Below are 18,170 nucleotides of genomic sequence, written 5' to 3'. Positions count from 1 at the left end.
CGTGTACACATGCAGACAGGGTAGTCTCGCTCATGCCAGAGCAATTCAACAGCAGATCTGGGTCTTACATAAAAGCCATTGTGGGGAAATAAATTCTGACAATTGGGACATCACTTGAAAGCAATAACAGACCAAAGAGTAACTGAGTGATAAGAAATAGGGCTGCAGGTTATAGAGAGAAACAAATTTAATGTTAAGGTAGTATTTGTGTATAGGGCTTCAGCAAACACCAAAACCTTCACAGATATTATTCTCCAAAGACTCCATGATGCTGCTTGGGACAGTCAGAACTGCTCTTGGTCTTTAACGGGGGGGAGGGGGGCTGGCTCCAGGACTGATGCAAAGAAAATGGTCTAGCTTTTCTTTTGAGCCCAAGTCTTTATTTATGTACCATTGATCTCACTTTCAACCCCCTCTGTTCTCTTGAAGTCACCCGTTTTCTTTCCATTTTTTAAAAAACATTCTTCAGGAAGGTTAGTGGGTATAAAAATACAATTAGATAGAAGAAATAAGATCTAGTGCTCAGTAGCACAATAGGGCAACTATAGTTAACAGTTTATTGTGTACGTCAAATAACTAGAAGAATAGATTTAGAATGTTTCCAACACAAAGTAATAAATGTTTGAATTGGTGGACATCCCAATTACCCAGATTTGAATATTACACATTGTCCGATTGTATCAAAATATCACATGTAGTTCATAAATGTGTACAACTACTTATCCATACAAATTTTTTAAAAACATTCCTCAGGAAATATTCCTAATGAGAATTAATATTTCAGGATCATTTCAGCACTGATTTCTTTTCCTGCAACTTCACCCAGAGAATCTGCATTTGAGTCTTTCATCTTTCACTATAGAAAGAAAGCCTGGATCCATTCAAAATACAGGCATATCTCATTTTATTGCACTTCACGAATATTGTGTTTTTCACAGACTGAAGGTTTGTGGCAACCCTACATTAAGTAAGTCAATCATCACCATTTTTCTAACAGCATGTGCTCACTTTGTGTCTGCATCAGCACTTTTTAGAAATAGTGTTTTTTTAATTAAAGTACATACATCTTTTAGACATAATGCTCTTGCACACTTATTAGACCACAGTATAATATAAACATAACTTTTCTATGCACTAGGAAACAAAACTGTGATGAGCTTTATTGTGATATTTGCTTTATTGCAAACAAAGGTCTGGACTGAATCCATAATATCTCTGAGGTATGCCAGTAATTTTGAATGAGAATGGAGCTTCCCAATCAGTGTTCTCAATAAATATGAGCATTTCCTGTGTGTATCTTAGCAGGTAGAAAAAGTTGGGAAACTCCAAGAGGCTCGAAGAGCCATATGTGCACTTTGTATATTGAGGAGGGCAGAAAGGAAGGCTAGGAGAGGGAAGAGTAAAGTCATATCACTGTGAAATCCATGTATGTGTGATGCTAATCTAAGTGAGTCCTGGACCCAAAAGCTCAGAATAAGAGGAGGGACGTCCTTCAGGACTGTGATGGCTTCTTTCTCCTTGGGAGGCTTCCTGAATATTGTTAGAGGATTCATTTTATGTACAATATGCGAGTCTTCAGGCCTGGTGACTCATTGTATATCCTTCTGGGCCTATTTCAAATCCTTGAAGATAAGAAATCTGCACCTGTGTGGCATGATGCCCATGCAATGGAATACTACATGGCAATGATAAAGGAATAAGTTATAATTTTATAACATGGATGAATCTAAATATAATTGTGCTAGGTGAAAGACAGCAGAAAACAAGAATACATACTATAAGATTTCATTTCTATGAAATCCTACAAAAACCAAACTAACATAGAATGACAGACTGCTTGTCTGGGATGAGGGGAAAGGAAGGATGAGAGAGAGAAGGTTGTATGCCAAAATTTATCAAATTATACACTTTTGGTGTCATTTATTGTATGCAGATCATACCTCAAAACTGTAAAAAAAAAAAAAAAAAAAGAAGAATAAAAAATGTAATCTCTTCCTTTCCAATCCAACTGAAATTAAGAGACTTCCTAGGTGAGCAGGTGACCAGGTCTCTATGTATTTGAGGAACTAAAACATCATTGGAAATGTAAAGATATGGATAAAACTGTATTAACCAAAACTCCTCTCCAGAAAGATATGTGGTTAAGAAGCCACTGCTAGTGGAAAGTAGATTCCTAAGAGGTATTTTCAGATAACGACAGAGGCCTTCCAAAAAGTGTGGATGTGGTTACTTGCTGGGTTTTTGCATTTCTAAGTAGGATGTGGAGCTTTAGAGAGAGAGCTAAGCTTGTTGGGATAGTGGAGAAGAAGCTGCCTGCTTTTTAGCAGTGCTCTTCATTTCTGCTCTTCTCTCAAGTAACACTTAACTTCTATTCCCAATACACTGAGAACAAATATTTTAAAAAGATGGGTTTGAAGGTGTGCCTGGTCCCAATCCCACGCCTGGTGTTGCAGGAAGTAGAGCCAGCTATCCTTCCTGGGGTACTTCTCTCCCCAACACCAGAAGGAATATGGCCAACCATGTTTCTAACAGGGTGCTTTGAATATGCGGAGAATAATTACAACTCACAAGGTTGGGACAAGAGGAAGACGGACTCGGACCGTGAAGTCTGGGAAACATGACTCGCCATGATCTTAGGCAGCCTCTCAGCGAGCGCAAAAGGGGATACAGGCAGAAAGAGGGCAGGCGGCCTACCAGAAACAGGGCCACGGCGGTGCCCAGGATGAAGCCCGCGATCACGTCTGAGCAGTGGTTCCGATACTCAGAGACCCGGTTGAGGCCCGTGAGGAAGGCTGTGCAGAGGGTCCCGAGGCACAGCACCGGCTTGGCCAGTCGACTGCTCTTCGTCTTGATTGTGCTTGTAATGTACATCTGGAATAGGACAGAGGCTGGGCAGTCACCAGGCAGCTTCCTTGTGCTGGCACTATGCACACGCATGTACACACACCAGCACACACAAGCAGGGGCCTGTGCCAAAGCAACCCCACCAACTAGTTTTCTTTGAACAACTCTGCTAAGCTACCTAGTTAAAAAAAAAAAAGGCAAATAAACAAAATAAAAAACAACCCAAAACCCAAAAAACATTTAGATAGAAAATCAGTGCAGCAAGAACAGCAAACAGATGTACATTGGTCAGTATTTTGTATTCTAGTGGACAAGTGAATACAACTTATGCAGTGATCCCTGGGTCACTTTTATAACCAGATCGTGCAATTTCTATGCAACAAATTAGAGACTCATTGGAGTATTAAGAAATCCATATAAGAATTTCAGATACAAATAAACCTTCTATGAAAATAAAGTTTATGGTGGAGAAGACCAGGTAGGTGACTGTGCGTAACTTTTTGTGTTTCCTATAGTCCTAGCTGCTTTGTCACTCTTTCAGGCAGTGTTGAACAATTAGTTGATGGACTGAATTAGAAATTCCCAATCACTGTGTCACACACATAGGTTTCAGTTGTGCTGGGAAGTTGATTCCCACATTCCTTGGCACAGCTGTGACCAGCTCCATCCATTCATTTACTCCAGCGTTGTCTTAAAATATTAAACTCTTCTGTGTGTGCCATGACTTGCAAAAGGTTGGGAAGACCTGAGCTAAGTAAAAGTTGATGCAATTTGTGATACCTGAGATCTAGGCTGTTATTTCATTGCGAAGAGCCAGGTAAGAATTGTAAGCTTCATAGGTTCAGTTAGCAAATGTGTCCCTAGTGGTTTAGAGTTAGGAAGGGTGGCCTCTTTTAAATAAGTAGTACACTTTGTTAGATCACCTTTGGTAATAGCTATAAGTCACCACTAGAGGACATTATTGATCCATCATTTAACAAATGAGAGAGGTTTGGCAACCCTCAAAAAGACGCCTATACTTAAATTTTAGTCTATAGTGTGTATGGTGTTAGTACATATATGTTCAAATAAATACAATTTCTATTGCAATATTGTAAAATGTTACTTTCCTAGAATGATGGTTAAGCACTAATGTGGATAACAGAGGCCCTATAAAACTATGGTTAGATGGAAGTTTGATAAATTACACTATTTTGAGGCTGTGTGGGGAAAATTACTTAAAATTTATACTGTATATATTTAGTTTCTTATGCTCCTATATTTTCTAATTATGTTCTTTATAAATATTTTCTGTAAGATTATGAAAACTATTAGGAGCATGGGCCTATGATTAGTTAGTATTCTTCACAGTATTAACCAGTACTTAAGAAATCTTTGAGTAATGAAAGCACTTAACATGCATTAGAGGCTCAGAAGATATTTGTACAATTGGCATATTATATTGGAGTTTATCTGATTATAGTCTGCGAGGCATGATTCCAATTGGATTATATCTGAATCCTTGAAAACGTGTTATAGCAGTATCTATTCCATGTGAGCTGAAGATATTTACTTTTCTTCTCAAAAGAAGTTTATACTTCATTTGATGATGAGAAAGTAGTTTATTATGAGTAACAGATTTATTTTTATAATGGTATTATAAAATTAATTTCACAAAGCAGTGACTTGAGTCTGATAAAAATATAGGAAAAGGCACAGTACATTGCTTTGTGCTATTTAGGTTCTAGATAATTGAGGACAAATCAACATTTGCAAATTGAGAAAATATGCTGAATGCCTCAGATGGCTTTCTTTGTTTTTTAAAAAAATACCTGCATAGAGGATTTTTGTTTTGTTTTTGATAAAAAAAGTCTAACCAAGCTATGGTTTGCTGTTTTGTAAATTGAGGCTTCTGTATTATTTGGACTCATGTTTCCTTAATATGGGGGCAGCTGAAATAATTTTTATCATTCATTAAAGAATAGATCTAAAAGGAATAACTAGGAAGATACATATTGGACAGTTGGTGGTTGACAAATTGATCCTATGATGTGATCCTGTACATGGGACCCACAGGCACTCAGCAAATTATTTTATGTTCTGCTAAATAGACCAGACCCATAGTCAGTCACCCTTTTTTCCACCCTGGGGGTGATGGCACAGCCCCTTTTCCTTCAGAAGCAGAACGTGTGCTCTGCAGCTCCTGGCAGAGGGGATGGGAGCATGCCTGCCAGGGATGCCTGGGAGAAGTGGGTAGTTTGAAAGGCGGGTCTTTCCTCTACCTTTTCCCTCCTTGACTTTTCATTGCGAATCACTACACTAGTCATATTCTGAATATAAAATAAATTGAAGTGAGGAAAGGGGGTGTTTTTGACCAACACTGGTCAATGCATTGATACCTGCCATCGATATGCCATCAGCATGTGGAGACTTTGAGCTGATCCCTAGACATCTGGGTTCTAGGGACACCTAGGCCAGAGAAGGGTGAACTGAGGTTATTTCCAGAATGAATGCTTTTAAAGGCTAAAAAATTAAGAAGGACATCATTGTTTCTTCTTTATGATGTAGGACATACTTCAAAATTTCTCTGTGACTAGAGCAAGAAATTTTAAGAGAACGTTACACCCCAATGGGGCAGTCAAAGGCAGTGATTTGGGGAGCAGTGAGAAGTAGACTTTTGGGTGTTGGAGCTCTTCTGGGATCACTCATCTCTTCTACCAAGGGGATCAAAGAAAGCATCAGAAAGAGCAAAGGAAAGCTGCGTGTTTACTCTGGGTCTGCACCTTCCTGGGGCAGCCACTCGCGTAAGACTCACGCTTGCAAATTTGTAAGCAGATGTGAGGAAGGTGTGCTGTTCTGGAACCAGCAAAACTCTGGCAAAAGAGTTCTGCTGGGGGTGGTAAGAGAATCCCAGACGTGGTGCCAGGAGCCCGGGTGCCAGCTCTGACTATATGTCCTTAGCTGTTCTCTGGGCTCCAGCTTCTGCTTCTGTAAGTTGGGAGGCTGTAATTGGGTGACTATCAAAACTCTTTCCAGAACTAGTATCCTCTGGCTGATCAGGGAACTACACTGGGATGTCGAGAGTGGGGTGGGGGTGGAGGGCTATTATATCAATAGCACGATATAATACAGGGGAAACAAGTTGTACATGACTTTAAAAATCGATAAGTGACAGTGATGAAAGAATAGGAAAGAGGGGTGCAGAGATACACATACCCCAGCAAAAACCTCAGAGAGATACAGCAAGTCTCACACTCACCGTGGCATATAAGGCGGAGTAAATGCTCAGAGCAGCGTGTTTGGAAGGAAAGGACCTCCGAGCCTTTTCTATCACTTCCAGGTCCCCAGTACAAATGTTCCCATTGTTTATGAACTGGTGGTGTGCTTGGCAGTCTGTACTGGTGTAGTTCGGCTTGCACACGGTCAGGAAGTACGGCGTCAGGTGCCCGGTGACCACTTGTCCGGCGTTTACAAAAATGTCAGTGGCAAAAAGTCCAAATGCAAACACCCCTATAAGAAGATTTAAAATAATTAGGAGTGGCGACATAACCCCATCAATTGGTTTTGCCCCTAAGAGGAAACAGAGCGGTGACAATCTGTGACCTATCAAAAAGATCCTAAGTCCTTCTCAGAGTCAAACTGTCCCCTCACCTTCATCTTTGTAGGAAGTGGTGCCTACTTCCCAAATCACCATTTCTTCTACATTGACACGGACATTCTACTGTTGGCATCTTATTATTCTGTAATCAGTAATAGAAAAGTACAGTCTAATGAAAGGAACTTGAATTTTGGAATCATCTAGCCCTGGGCTCCAGTCTCATCTTTGACTCATTCACGGTATGAGGTATTTATCTTCTTTGAATGTCGGTAGCCTCAGTTGCAAGATGAGGAGGGTAGTTTGGGAAAATAAGATATGTGCAAAATACCTGCTGTGGTGCCTACATTAGCAGTTCTCTTTCCTTCTACAAAATACATTCTCCCTTATTCCATTTGGAAATACAAATATTCCTAGGAGGAATATCATGGCAGGTGAGAGTGAATGAAGTTCTTAGGGAATTGTCTCTAAAAAAGAAAGATCATTTCAGAAACTCTGGATATTTCATTTGATGTTGCAAACAGGGAGTGAGAATAAAGGTGCTAGACAAATGTTGACTGTCTCAGTTTCCTATTGCTGCTGTAACAAACTGAGTGCCTTAAAACAACACAAGTATATCCCCTTAAAATTCTGGAAGCCAGAAGCTTTGAAATAGGTTTCAATAGGCTAAACTTGGGGTGTTGGCAGGGCTGTGTTAGTTGTAAAGGCTCAGGGTATAATCTGTTCCTTGCCTTTTCTGTCTTCTAGAAGTTATCTTCGTTCCTTGTTTTATGGCCCCTTTGCAGTAATTCACATCACTCTGACTTCTGCTTCGGTTGTCACATCTCCTCTGAGTCTGATCCTCCTGCCTGTCTCTTATAAGGACCTCTGTGATTACATTTGGTCCATCTGGATAATCCAGGATAATCCCTCTATCTCAAGACCTTTAATCACACCTGCAATTCCCTTTTGTCGTGCAAGGTAACATTCACAATTTCTGGGGACAAGACCATCTTTTGCCGGGGAGGAGGCTGTTATTCTGACTTTGCTGTTTGGCTGAGAACCCTGTAGGTAGGCTAACTTCCTGTATTTTATCTGTTCTCTGGTAAATACCACAGGATTAGGTCCAATAAGCTTGAATGTAGATAAAGAGAATTCCTTATGGGAAGCTTTGTTGTGAATTTCAAAGCTCGTATATGACATCTATACACTATCTGTTAAATGCATTGAAGAAACCTGTACAGCGCTAAGGTGCTACGAGTCACTTGAGAGGATGAAGAAGACATTTCAACTGCAACTCAAGAAGAGGTAGGCAAGTGTGCGAGGCAGTATTAACCCTTAAAAATGTCAAGAGTCTGCTATATTTTCAATTAAATGTCTATCCAACTTTTATTCCTATATTCAATATTCTGAATCTGCAAATTGTGGTTTCAACACCCCCAGACTTAATCCATTATAGCAGAAATGAAGACAAGTTTGGCTGAAACCTTCATCTAGTCTTCATTTTGATCTGTATCGATTGCTATAATTTTCCTTTTCGTGGCCTTGCCAAAATGTGTTTTATCACAATGAGAATTGGCTCTTTTAATGGCTTTGGCTGGCTCACACCCACAGGATCTGACCTCTGGGAGCAGGCATCCATTCTGTGATCATTCCTGGCAATTTGCACCCCCAGGATCTTGAACTCTGAATAGTTGGAAATTTTTTTACGTCTTTAAGTAAGATCCTCAAAGACCAGGTCTCTGGCTCTTTCAAGGGGCAATAAGTCTGTCCAGACACACTTTTCCAGGAAACTATAGGGTAATTTATGATTTGAAAAAGGAAAAGTGAAAGCATGTTCTTCTGGCACTTTATTTCAGAAGTTGTTCCCAATTAGGGCAGGTTTGCTCTTTGTGAGGCAGAGGATTTCTAGGCTCTTTGGATTAGTGTCTGAGGTGCCAGCTCCGTGGTCACAGTGATTCTGGGACTGTCAGCTCTCCACTGTCCTCTATGTTGTTGCTGAAAGCTGCTGTCTCTGCTTCTCTTTGCCTCTTCTGGATTATGTCAGCTTTCCTGATGGCTTAACAAGTGTCTGCTTTCCAAACACATCATTTTGGTGCATTTGATCTACTGTGTTTAACCAAAAATAAGACGGTCTTATATTTATTTTTCCTCAAGAAGACACCCTAGGGCAGATGTCCTCAAACTATGGCCTGTGGGCCACATGCAGGTGTTTTTGCCCATTTTTTTTCTTTCAAAATACGATATGTGCAGTGTGCACAGGAATTTGTTCATAGTTTTTTTAAACTCTAGTCAGGCCCTCCAATGGTCTGAGAGACAGTGAAGTGGCCCCCTGTTTAAAAAGTTTGCCCTAGGGCTTATAATCCCTGCCCTAGGGCTTATTTTCAGGGTATGCGTTATTTTTTGAGTACGGTACAACAGTCTATATTTATTCAAATATAGTTAAGTCGTCTTCTTCTGGAACATCATAACTCTCCAAACCCTGAATTCCATCCTGAATTTCTTGTGACTCTATTTCCTTTAGAACCATTGGCCCCAACCTCTCATGTCAAGCAATAGAGCTTGCATTAAATGAGCAGGGCTGGCTTATTGATCAGAGATCCAGTGAGCGCTGGGTCCAATCTGCACAGTGGAGCAGAAATGATCTCTCTGGGCTCAGCAGGAGACTGCTTTGCTGAAGCTTTTTTCCTATTCCCTGGTGTTTGTGGGGGGGTGAGAGAGGCCTGCATTGCTGAGTAAAATGGCAGCCACAGCTTTCCTTCTTCCCCCTGGGGACACACAATACTAAAGCAGAGCGTCCTGCTCCTCACTTCACTGAGGAGATTTTCCCCTCAAAGCCTCGGCTTGCAGCACACACAGGATGGCCAGGACCTGACAGGGGGAGCCCGCACCTTTCTGGTCACCTCTGGGATAGTAGCTGTCAGGATGGGGCAGATGAGAAGGGCTGCTCGTCTTTACTGCTCCGCGACAAAATGCATGGGTTGTGCAGATACGCTGTGTGGCCACACCCATCACTAGGTCTTATTTCCGGGGTAGGGCTTATATTGCACAAACGCTCAGAAACCCTGCTAGAGCTTATTTTATGGGTAGGTCTTATTTTCGGGGAAACACGGTAGCTCCAGAAGGGGCCGCATCGGCAGGGGCAGTCCACCTGCCCGGTGCACGCCACACCAAGAAAGGGAGGTAGAACCTGCAAACATTGCCAGATCCTCCAGGGCTGTAGTAAAGAAACTCAAGTCACCCCTCTGTTACTTATCCCTGAGCTTCTTATAGGTATTTTTATAAAGCATCGGAAGCTAAAAACAGCTACTTTTGTCCTTTAGAGTCTGAGTGAAGCACCACTTATGGTCTCCTGTATTACAAGGTATGATCTGAAGGAGAGGTTTTTAAAATGTGTACGTACCCTAGGTTGGTATCTAAAATTCAAGTGAGACCATAGTTTTGAAATTAAGACATTTTTCACTCCTGTAACCCCCCCCCCCGACCCTCTTGGCTGGTTCTGTATGTCTGATGGCTCTGCTCTATCAGTGTTCCCTGCTTTAGAGGTATTGATTATATTTCTGAATGGATTTTCAAATTCACAACAGACACAAAAGTCTAAAAGTGAAGCACTTTTGATTGGCTAGAGCTATGTGCTGGAGATGCTTATTGTTATTGCTGTTGCTTTGTTTGTTCAGAATTCTGAAGAGGCTTGGTTTGGAAGATGGAGAGCTATAGCCTCGCCCTAGAGCATACAACAAGTGAGTTCATAAAGTCACCATAGAGCACGGTAGGAAGTAGATACAGATGTCACAGAAGGAGCAGATAGAATGCCGCCTGCTCTGGCTAAAGGAATGAAGAGGCACTTTCATGCTTCCTGCCTCATGCCGGGGTCAAACCTCAGGGACTGAGCAATAAGAATCCTCAGAATGATTTTTGGAAATTCAGATAAAGGGCATCCATCATGTGCCTCTCAGGACGTAGCTCCAGAACCCCGAAAACCCCCTAGAGAAGTTTCACACCCACGTTGGCACCGGAGAGACAGGGCGACTGCACTATCCATGGCTGAGGGAGGGCCAGATTGGTTGAGGGAGGAGGCTTGGAAGTAGGACGAAGAGACTGACATCTACCGATGTCCATGGTTGGGTCATGGCCACATGGATCGTCCAAGGAAACCTGACCTTGCCTCCTCTTTGTGGCCTAGAAGAATTTAATGGGCACATGCTAGGCTAGCTAAAGGATAAAGAAAGGTAAAGATGAGGTTGTCCCCCATGTTTTCCCCCTTGGGGTTTCACCTGGATCCTATCTGATCTTAGATAGCACACTATTGGACAAATTAGGATCTTCAATGCAGTTAAGACATGGAGTAAAATTCTGTGGTTCCTGCTGTGGAATCCGTGCAGGGCTCCAGCCCTTTCACTCCACCAGGAATGCGGTACAGTGACATAACCAGGAAACAAGGGTGACGAAGATCTTCAAAGCCCCCGATAGTTGGTCTACTGGTAGATAATAATAGGGCTCATCCCAGGAGACCTTCAGAACTGGGGAAAATATATATAAGCAGACTGCCCAGTGTTGAGGAGGATTCTGTTGCTGTCTACCAAGCAGACTTTCATCGGGAAGCCTAGACCCAGGCAGTAGAGCAATAATTAGTAGATGCTGATGAAGACAAATTCCTTATTTTCATTTTTGAGACAGGGTCTCTCTGTCACCCAGGCTGGAATACAGCAGTGTGACCATAGCTCACTGTAGCCTTCAAGTCCTGGGAACAAGCCTCTTCCTGCCTCTGCCTCCTGAGTAGCTGGGACTACAGGCACATGCCATCATACCTGGCTAATTTTTCTTATTTTTTGTAGAGACTGTGTCTTGCTATGTTTTCCTGGCTGGTCTCAAACTCCTAGCCTCAAGAAATCCTCCTGCCTCAGCCTCCCAAAGTGGTGGGATTATAGGTGTGAGCCACCACATCCAGCCCCAGTTCCTTTTAAGTGCAAAGAGCCTGTGACCTTAGGTGGAACCTCCAAACAGAAGACCAATGTTCTGTACTAAATAATGAATGTGCAATTTTCCAGTTTAGTGGCACTTTGCTGACAGCTTCTGATGAATTAACTCTCAATTGTCCACTAAAGTACACATGACAGTGAAAACAGATGAAAAATAGTGACACTGAGAGCTAGGACTGATGCCTACCCACAGGGAGAACCAGTGAGAGGTTCCCACCACCAATAACCTACATAGAAAGTATGCTTAATATCTACTCCCCCCCGCCCCGCGTCTCTCTCTCTCTCACACACACTCATTCACCTCATGGAAAACTCAAGCTTCCCTCAGAAGACAGAGACCACAGGAGAAAACACAGGGGACATTTCCTTTCTCCTCGACTGCCCCCTGCCTCTGAGAGCCAGGATTTTAGACTCCTCAGAAAACAGGGCTGCTATCTGAATGAGTTCTCTCTGAATTTTCCTGCAGACAGTCTCCTCTCCTACCTCATTTCCCTAAACGAACTTAGAGACACACCTCTGGACAAGAACGAGGTGGGAGGTCGCAGGGGTGCAGGCGCCAGGCACCTTGTATTCCCAGAGCACAAGCTGGTGTGCTGTGCAGACTGGCACGTGCTGGCTCCTGCAGCCTTGTGACTCCCCAAGTGGGACGTTATAAGTGTCTCATGAATTGGGAAACTTATAAATCAAAACTTGAAAATCAAAGCACTCTGTTTGCAATGCAGCAAGAATGCCAGACGTCTTAGCACATGAAGATCTATGCTATACACAGGAAACACCTCTTATTGGAAGCATTTGTGAAGCACATGGAATTGAGGTCATGATGAACTTGGGACATACTGATAGGCAGAGTTTTACTTGGACTTGCACATGTTAGAAATGTCCCTATTTCTGATTCTCAGATGTTACAATGGTTGTCAGTTTAAATGGAACACATGGGCACATGAAAGTATGGCTGCCACACATTTTCATGTGGGGAAACTAGCACAGGGTAATTTACAAAAGAAAAGGATAGTGGAAAAGAAATGAAAATAAGTTATCTGGGTTGAGTTGGTAGCGATACTCTGCACCTATGTGGAAGGGGAGGGACGTTCCCATCCTGAGAGGTCCTGGCACCCACTGCCCCACCACCCCCTCAGCATTCCTTCTCAACCTCTTATCGGTGATTGTAGAGGACTGTTCTTTTGTCTCTGTATAGTATAATGCTGTAATGAAAGAGCATTAAAGAGGTACTATGTTGTGTGATTGAGAAAGCTTAAACATTTCCTTGTTTTCAAAACTTAACCAGCTTTGTGGATCTTTCAGTGGTAGCTTTTCTATCACGAGGCTCACAAAACAAGGAAACTCACCCTCAGATCAGTTTCTGACCTGTTTTGGTTGCAAAAATGGTAGGAAATCTTATCCCACACAGATGTGTGCAAGCAAATGGCATGGGTTCACCAGCGCCCTTTTCAGCAAAGGAAAGGGAACACTTAAGGAACTCGGTTTCCTCAAACTACTAGCTTTTGAATTCTGATCCAACTACTAGCTCTCATTTCGAGATCACATCTTTCATTAAGTCACCATTGTAAATGGAATACAGGATACAAAGACATGGATACAGTTCCTTTTGCTTTTTCTTTTGCCACATCAGGGTCCCCAGTGGAAAATCTCAATGGAGAAAGTAACTCAGCTGTTGCCAGCATCACCTCAATTCAGCTGTAAAGACCATCTCTTCAGGAAACAACTTTTTTTTTTTTGAGACAGAGTCTTTGTATGTTGCTCAGGCTAGAGTGCAATGGCATCATCATAGCCCACTGCAACCTCCAACTCTTGTGCTCAAGCAATCCTCTTGTCTCAGCCTTTTGAGTAGGTAGGACTATAGGCATGCACCATCATACCTGGCTAATTTATATATATATATATTTATATATATGTGTATATATGTGTATATATATATATATATGTGTGTGTGTGTGTATGTGTGTGTATATATATGTTTTTGTAGATCTGGGGTCTTGCTGTGTTGCCCAGGGGGTGGTCTTGAACTCTTGGACTCAAGCAATCCTGCCTTGGCCTCCAAAAGTGCTAGGATTACAGGCATGAGCCACTGCACCCAACCTAGGAAACTACTATTTCTTTAGGAAAAGGAGAAATGGTGAAATGTTTTTTCCTTAACATGTTTTATTCAAACTGGAAGTTTCTTAATGAAGAGAAGTTATCTGCAATTACCATGTTCATCCCATTTCCTTATAAGGATGTGCTGAGCTGGTGGGATGTTTGAATATGACTGCCAAGGATACTAGGTAGAAATACTCATAATAAAGATAATGGTAGCAAATACATTGTGCTCAGTATATACTAGGTACTGTACTAAGTGTTTTGTAATATTAGTTTACCTAATGCTCACCACAACTCTGTGTGATGGACACTTGTTATCTCTCCATTTCACAGATGAGGAAATCGTGGAACAGAGAGATCAATTAACTTAACCAAGGTCACACAGCTAGAAAGTCGAAGAGCTTGGCTTAGAAACTAAACAGTATGGCTCCAGAGTCCATACTCTCAATCATAATCCTCTAAGCTGATTTTTTTCATGTATTTAAAAAGATTTATTGGTAAGCATCAGGCCATGAAAACACTTTAGTTTATGCTTGGTAGTGCACACACAAACAAGGCACCAAGAAGCAGCAAGGACTGATATAGCACGTCCCTGATGAAATGTATTGCACTTGGCACAACGGAACAAGAATTCCTCAATTTTGTAGTCACAGTCTTCCAACAAGAACATGATGGAATAGCTCTGGTATGTCATCATTTAATACGACACTTTTCTCATCTCTTTGGCAATGAATCGGACTCTTTTTAGTATGATGCAAATACAATTGGTGCAAAATTGATCCATATACACTATTTTACTTCAAAAAGAAGTTTCTAACAAAATTGAATACATCAGTTCCTCAGATAGTAAATTTAAGGGATTTATAGAACATTTATTCTTCTTTAGATACTATGCCAACACCAAAGGCTGGCAACAGTCTCCTTTTCTTAATGGCTTGGTTTAAATCATAAGAATAGATTTCATTTAACTCAATTAATCTGAACCTTATTCTATCTATAAAATGGGGTTTAAATAACAGGGAGCTATTTAAATCATTGAAAATAGTTGCAAAAGCACCCTGCACATTATGAGCTCTGTAAAGATATTAGCTGCTATTGTAACCAAGGGAAGATCTTATCATAACTGAGGGAACTAGTTATAGATTGATTATAAAATTATTTTTTAAATGAAGGAAAGAGATAAGAAACCCATAATTCTAACAAGCTAAAACAAATATTCAACTCTGTGTTATTTATCCTTTGTGTTAATAAACATAAGCTTTATGTTTACAACATAAGCTGGTGTTTTTTAAAAACTCTGCATTTGTCATTAATTACTCGTAAGTGAAGATGAAAGACAGATAATGGGTAATCAATCAGAAAACTCCTCAAATATTTTTACAAATGAAAGAATGAAGAAATACATTTTTACTTCCTCAAGGCACAGAACCTGCATGATTTTTTAAATTTTTTTTAATTTTTAAAAAATTTTTTTAAAAAAGAGACAAGGTCTCACTCTTGCTCAGGCTGGTCTCAAACTCTTTAAGCTCAAGTGATCCTCCTGCATTGGCTTCCAAGAGTGCTAGGATTACAGGCGTGAGCCACTACATGCACCTGGCCTTAAAACCACACAACTTCTTGACAACAGGGTTTTATCTCAGTGTTGTCTTTACTCTTCCTCCCACAGGACAGTTCCTTGGTGCTTTTATCTCTCAAAAGTCCAAATCTCTTACCACCTAGCCTCTAGATATTTTCTTCTCAGTCCCTGTAGGCAGTGTGGATTCAAACACTGATCGATAGAGATGAAAATTCCTAAAAGTTTGCCAGAGGTGATGGTAACTTAAAATAGAGGCTGTGGATGCAGCTAAACCTACAAACTATGCCCTGGATATAGAGCACATGTGGAGAAAGAAGTGTATCTACCAAGGAATCTTGAAATGGGAATATCAGAGCCTGGATTGTCACAGGGCTCCCAGTAGCCCTCCAGGTCTGTCTTTGTGTTTGCACATTCAAATGTTGCAGAAGCTGATCTGAATCTATTCCCATTTCTGCCACAAGCATCAAGCCCCCCGTAGGCAGCTGCCAGCCCTGGTGATTTAGACACTGATGTGGTGCGGTTCTCTGCTTGCTGCTGTTCCTAATCACTTTATGCTGTAATGTAATAATTTAAATTGTTTCCAAGATGATTTTTTTTTTTTAAGAATGGAAAGCTTTGAAACCACTCTTTTCTGTTGGGAGTCATTGCAGATGTTCAGAGAGCATTTTTGTGCCTTGCGGAGCCTAATTGTTACATGCTATCTTGTATAGCAAAAATATTTGTAACTTTAAAATGTGTTTGAAATGCTCTTGTTTTCTTAGTAGTTATCAATGGAGGGTGATCCTGCCCCCAGGGGACATTTTGCAATGTTTGGAGACATTTTTGATTGTCACTAGTGTAGGCAAGTGTACGAGGGGGTGCTACTGGCATCTGGTAGATAGAGGCCAGGGATGGTATTGAACATCCTACAATGCACACAGGCCTTGCTCTTGGTACTTTTCTTTTATGGTCTGGACTCATGGCTCAGAAACAGAGTTGGGTGCCTGGGCACTGTGGTTTATTTTTAGACCACCTGGACAGGTTGAACTTCCTCGGCCATCACATGTTCCCTGGACACCTGGTTCCCTGGCATCGTCCCCGTCTTGATTGCTCTGCCCTACTATGAGATCACTGTCAACTCAATTCTCATTGTGTAACAGCCTCCCTTCTCCATTTGAAATTGCATATCTGCCCCTATAAAGTCCCTCTTGTGTTTCCCTAGTTATTTTTCTCCAGAACACTTACCTTCTAACACTATAATTTACTTATTTTGTTTAATGTCTGGCTTCCTCCATCAGAATATAAACTCAGTGAGGCCACATTTACATTTGGTTTACTAATGTCCTCAACACTTGCATCGGTGCCTTGCAGCACGTAGTAAGTGTTCAATAAGTCATTTGTTGAAAGTGGAACGAACGTGACCAGTCCCCTAGCCTATATGGTAATTATAAGCACTGAATGTGAGCACCAATGAACTGAATCAAATAGTGTCTCTTTCCAGATAAAGTACATTTAAATGACTTTCAAAATTGAGAAGGATTTTCTAGTTCTCAAAGGCTGACATTAAGCTTGTCTCAGGGTATCAATTCTTCCAACCATAAAACACCATGACCTTTGAAAATGCATTTAAAATACTCATGCTTCATTTAAATCGCACTTAATTTATGGCAATTAATTAGTGTTATGTGAATTAGCTGTTTACCATGGCACCTTCTATTCTGTCCAGTGCTACCTAATCCTTGGACCTGACCTAAATGGCAGAAGACTTGGTTGCTGTTTAATTACATTTTTATTAGAAGTAATAATGGAACAACTACGTAACCCCCAAATGAAGAGACTATAATGAATAGCTTCTGGATGAAGGCTATTTTAGGTGCTAATGGTTTAATCTTGCTATATTTAGATCAGTTTTTTTTTTTCATTAACTCAGAAGAAAGTAGCTATTCAGGAAGGGAAAGTTAATTTGGCTTTCCTTCTATTCAGCAAACAAACCAAAAACCCTCATCAAATTCTAATGGTTTCCATTCATTACTTTTAATATTAAATCAAAAAGTTACTGTCTAACATAAGAATATTGTTACTCAAGAATATTTTAGAAATTGAATTTATCTGAACTTCATACATTTTGGGGAGAATGTGACTTCCTGATTTAGTCTTTGCTGCTGAAAAAGAAATGCAGGGGGTTTGTCTCCCCTGAGAACATAAATCTGTGTATTGTTGCTATGCAGTGCGCTACCAAACAAAATGGTACAAGAAGGGAGAGGAATGGAAAGGAAAAAAAAAATGGAGAAGTCTAAATACGGGTTTCTATTTTCACTACATTTGCTTTTAGAAAATGCTGGTCAAATTTGTTAGCTCAGCCAGTTCCTTTCCTGCCTTCCCACATGTAAACACACCTTGAGAAACTATACAACAGTTTAGAATAGGTAGAGGAGTTTAACTACAATGGTTTATACTTAAAACGTGGGAGACCAGGCACCCTTCTGATAATGAGTACCTTGGGAAAAAACAGTGTTGGATTCATGTATCAGAGGAATTCAATTCCCTCCGTCAAGGTCAACACAATTGGCATTTGCTAGAGGAGGAGATGATTTCATTTGAACATTTCCTATTTGACTTCACTGTTCTTGCTATTTTCTTATTTGGGGTCTGTAGGGTGGCTTCAAGTCTTTGCCACACAGGCTAGAGAAGACAAAGAATTAGAGAACCATGGTGTCATTTCAGCTCTTCTGTGTACACTGGAGACCATGTTAGAGAACTTGGCCATGCTTTTGGATAGCCTCTATTTTGGCACCCACCTGTTTTTGTTAAATTACTTCTCTGATTTTTAAAATTATACCCTAATGATAAAAAATTAAGATAATATAATAATAGAAAGCAAAAAAATTATTTGCTCACTATCCTACAACTCAGAAGTGACAACAGTTAACTTTTAGTGCATTTCCTTTGGGTCTCTCTTCTATGGGTCACATACATATAAAAACACATATAATGTTGTATCCTTTTTATTTGGAAATAATTATAGATTCATAGTGTTCTGACTTATCACATAACAAATCATGAATATTCTCCATTAAAAATTCTTAAAAGTACAATTTCTGAGGTGACAACTATTGTGGCAGCATTATTTTTAAAAACTTAT

General features: G+C 40.7%; 1 protein-coding gene across 1 annotated transcript in view; it reads right to left on the bottom strand.

Annotated features, from left to right (window-relative positions):
- The window catches only part of PLPPR1 (phospholipid phosphatase related 1), a 267,061-nt gene that overhangs the window by 7,401 nt on the left and 241,490 nt on the right, over nucleotides 1-18,170 (bottom strand). The window contains exons 5-6 of the mRNA XM_012768978.3: nucleotides 6,083-6,333; nucleotides 2,695-2,871 (exon numbers count right to left, since the gene is read on the bottom strand). Of these exons, the coding sequence (XP_012624432.1) occupies nucleotides 2,695-2,871; nucleotides 6,083-6,333 (428 nt within the window). The remainder of the gene's footprint in view (nucleotides 1-2,694; nucleotides 2,872-6,082; nucleotides 6,334-18,170) is intronic.

The sequence above is a fragment of the Microcebus murinus genome, chromosome 12 (genome assembly GCF_040939455.1).
Source record: "Microcebus murinus isolate Inina chromosome 12, M.murinus_Inina_mat1.0, whole genome shotgun sequence".
Classification (NCBI taxonomy): domain Eukaryota; kingdom Metazoa; phylum Chordata; class Mammalia; order Primates; family Cheirogaleidae; genus Microcebus; species Microcebus murinus.
The sequence above is the reverse complement of the archived record's forward strand: the minus strand, read 5'-3'. Positions and strand labels throughout refer to the sequence as shown.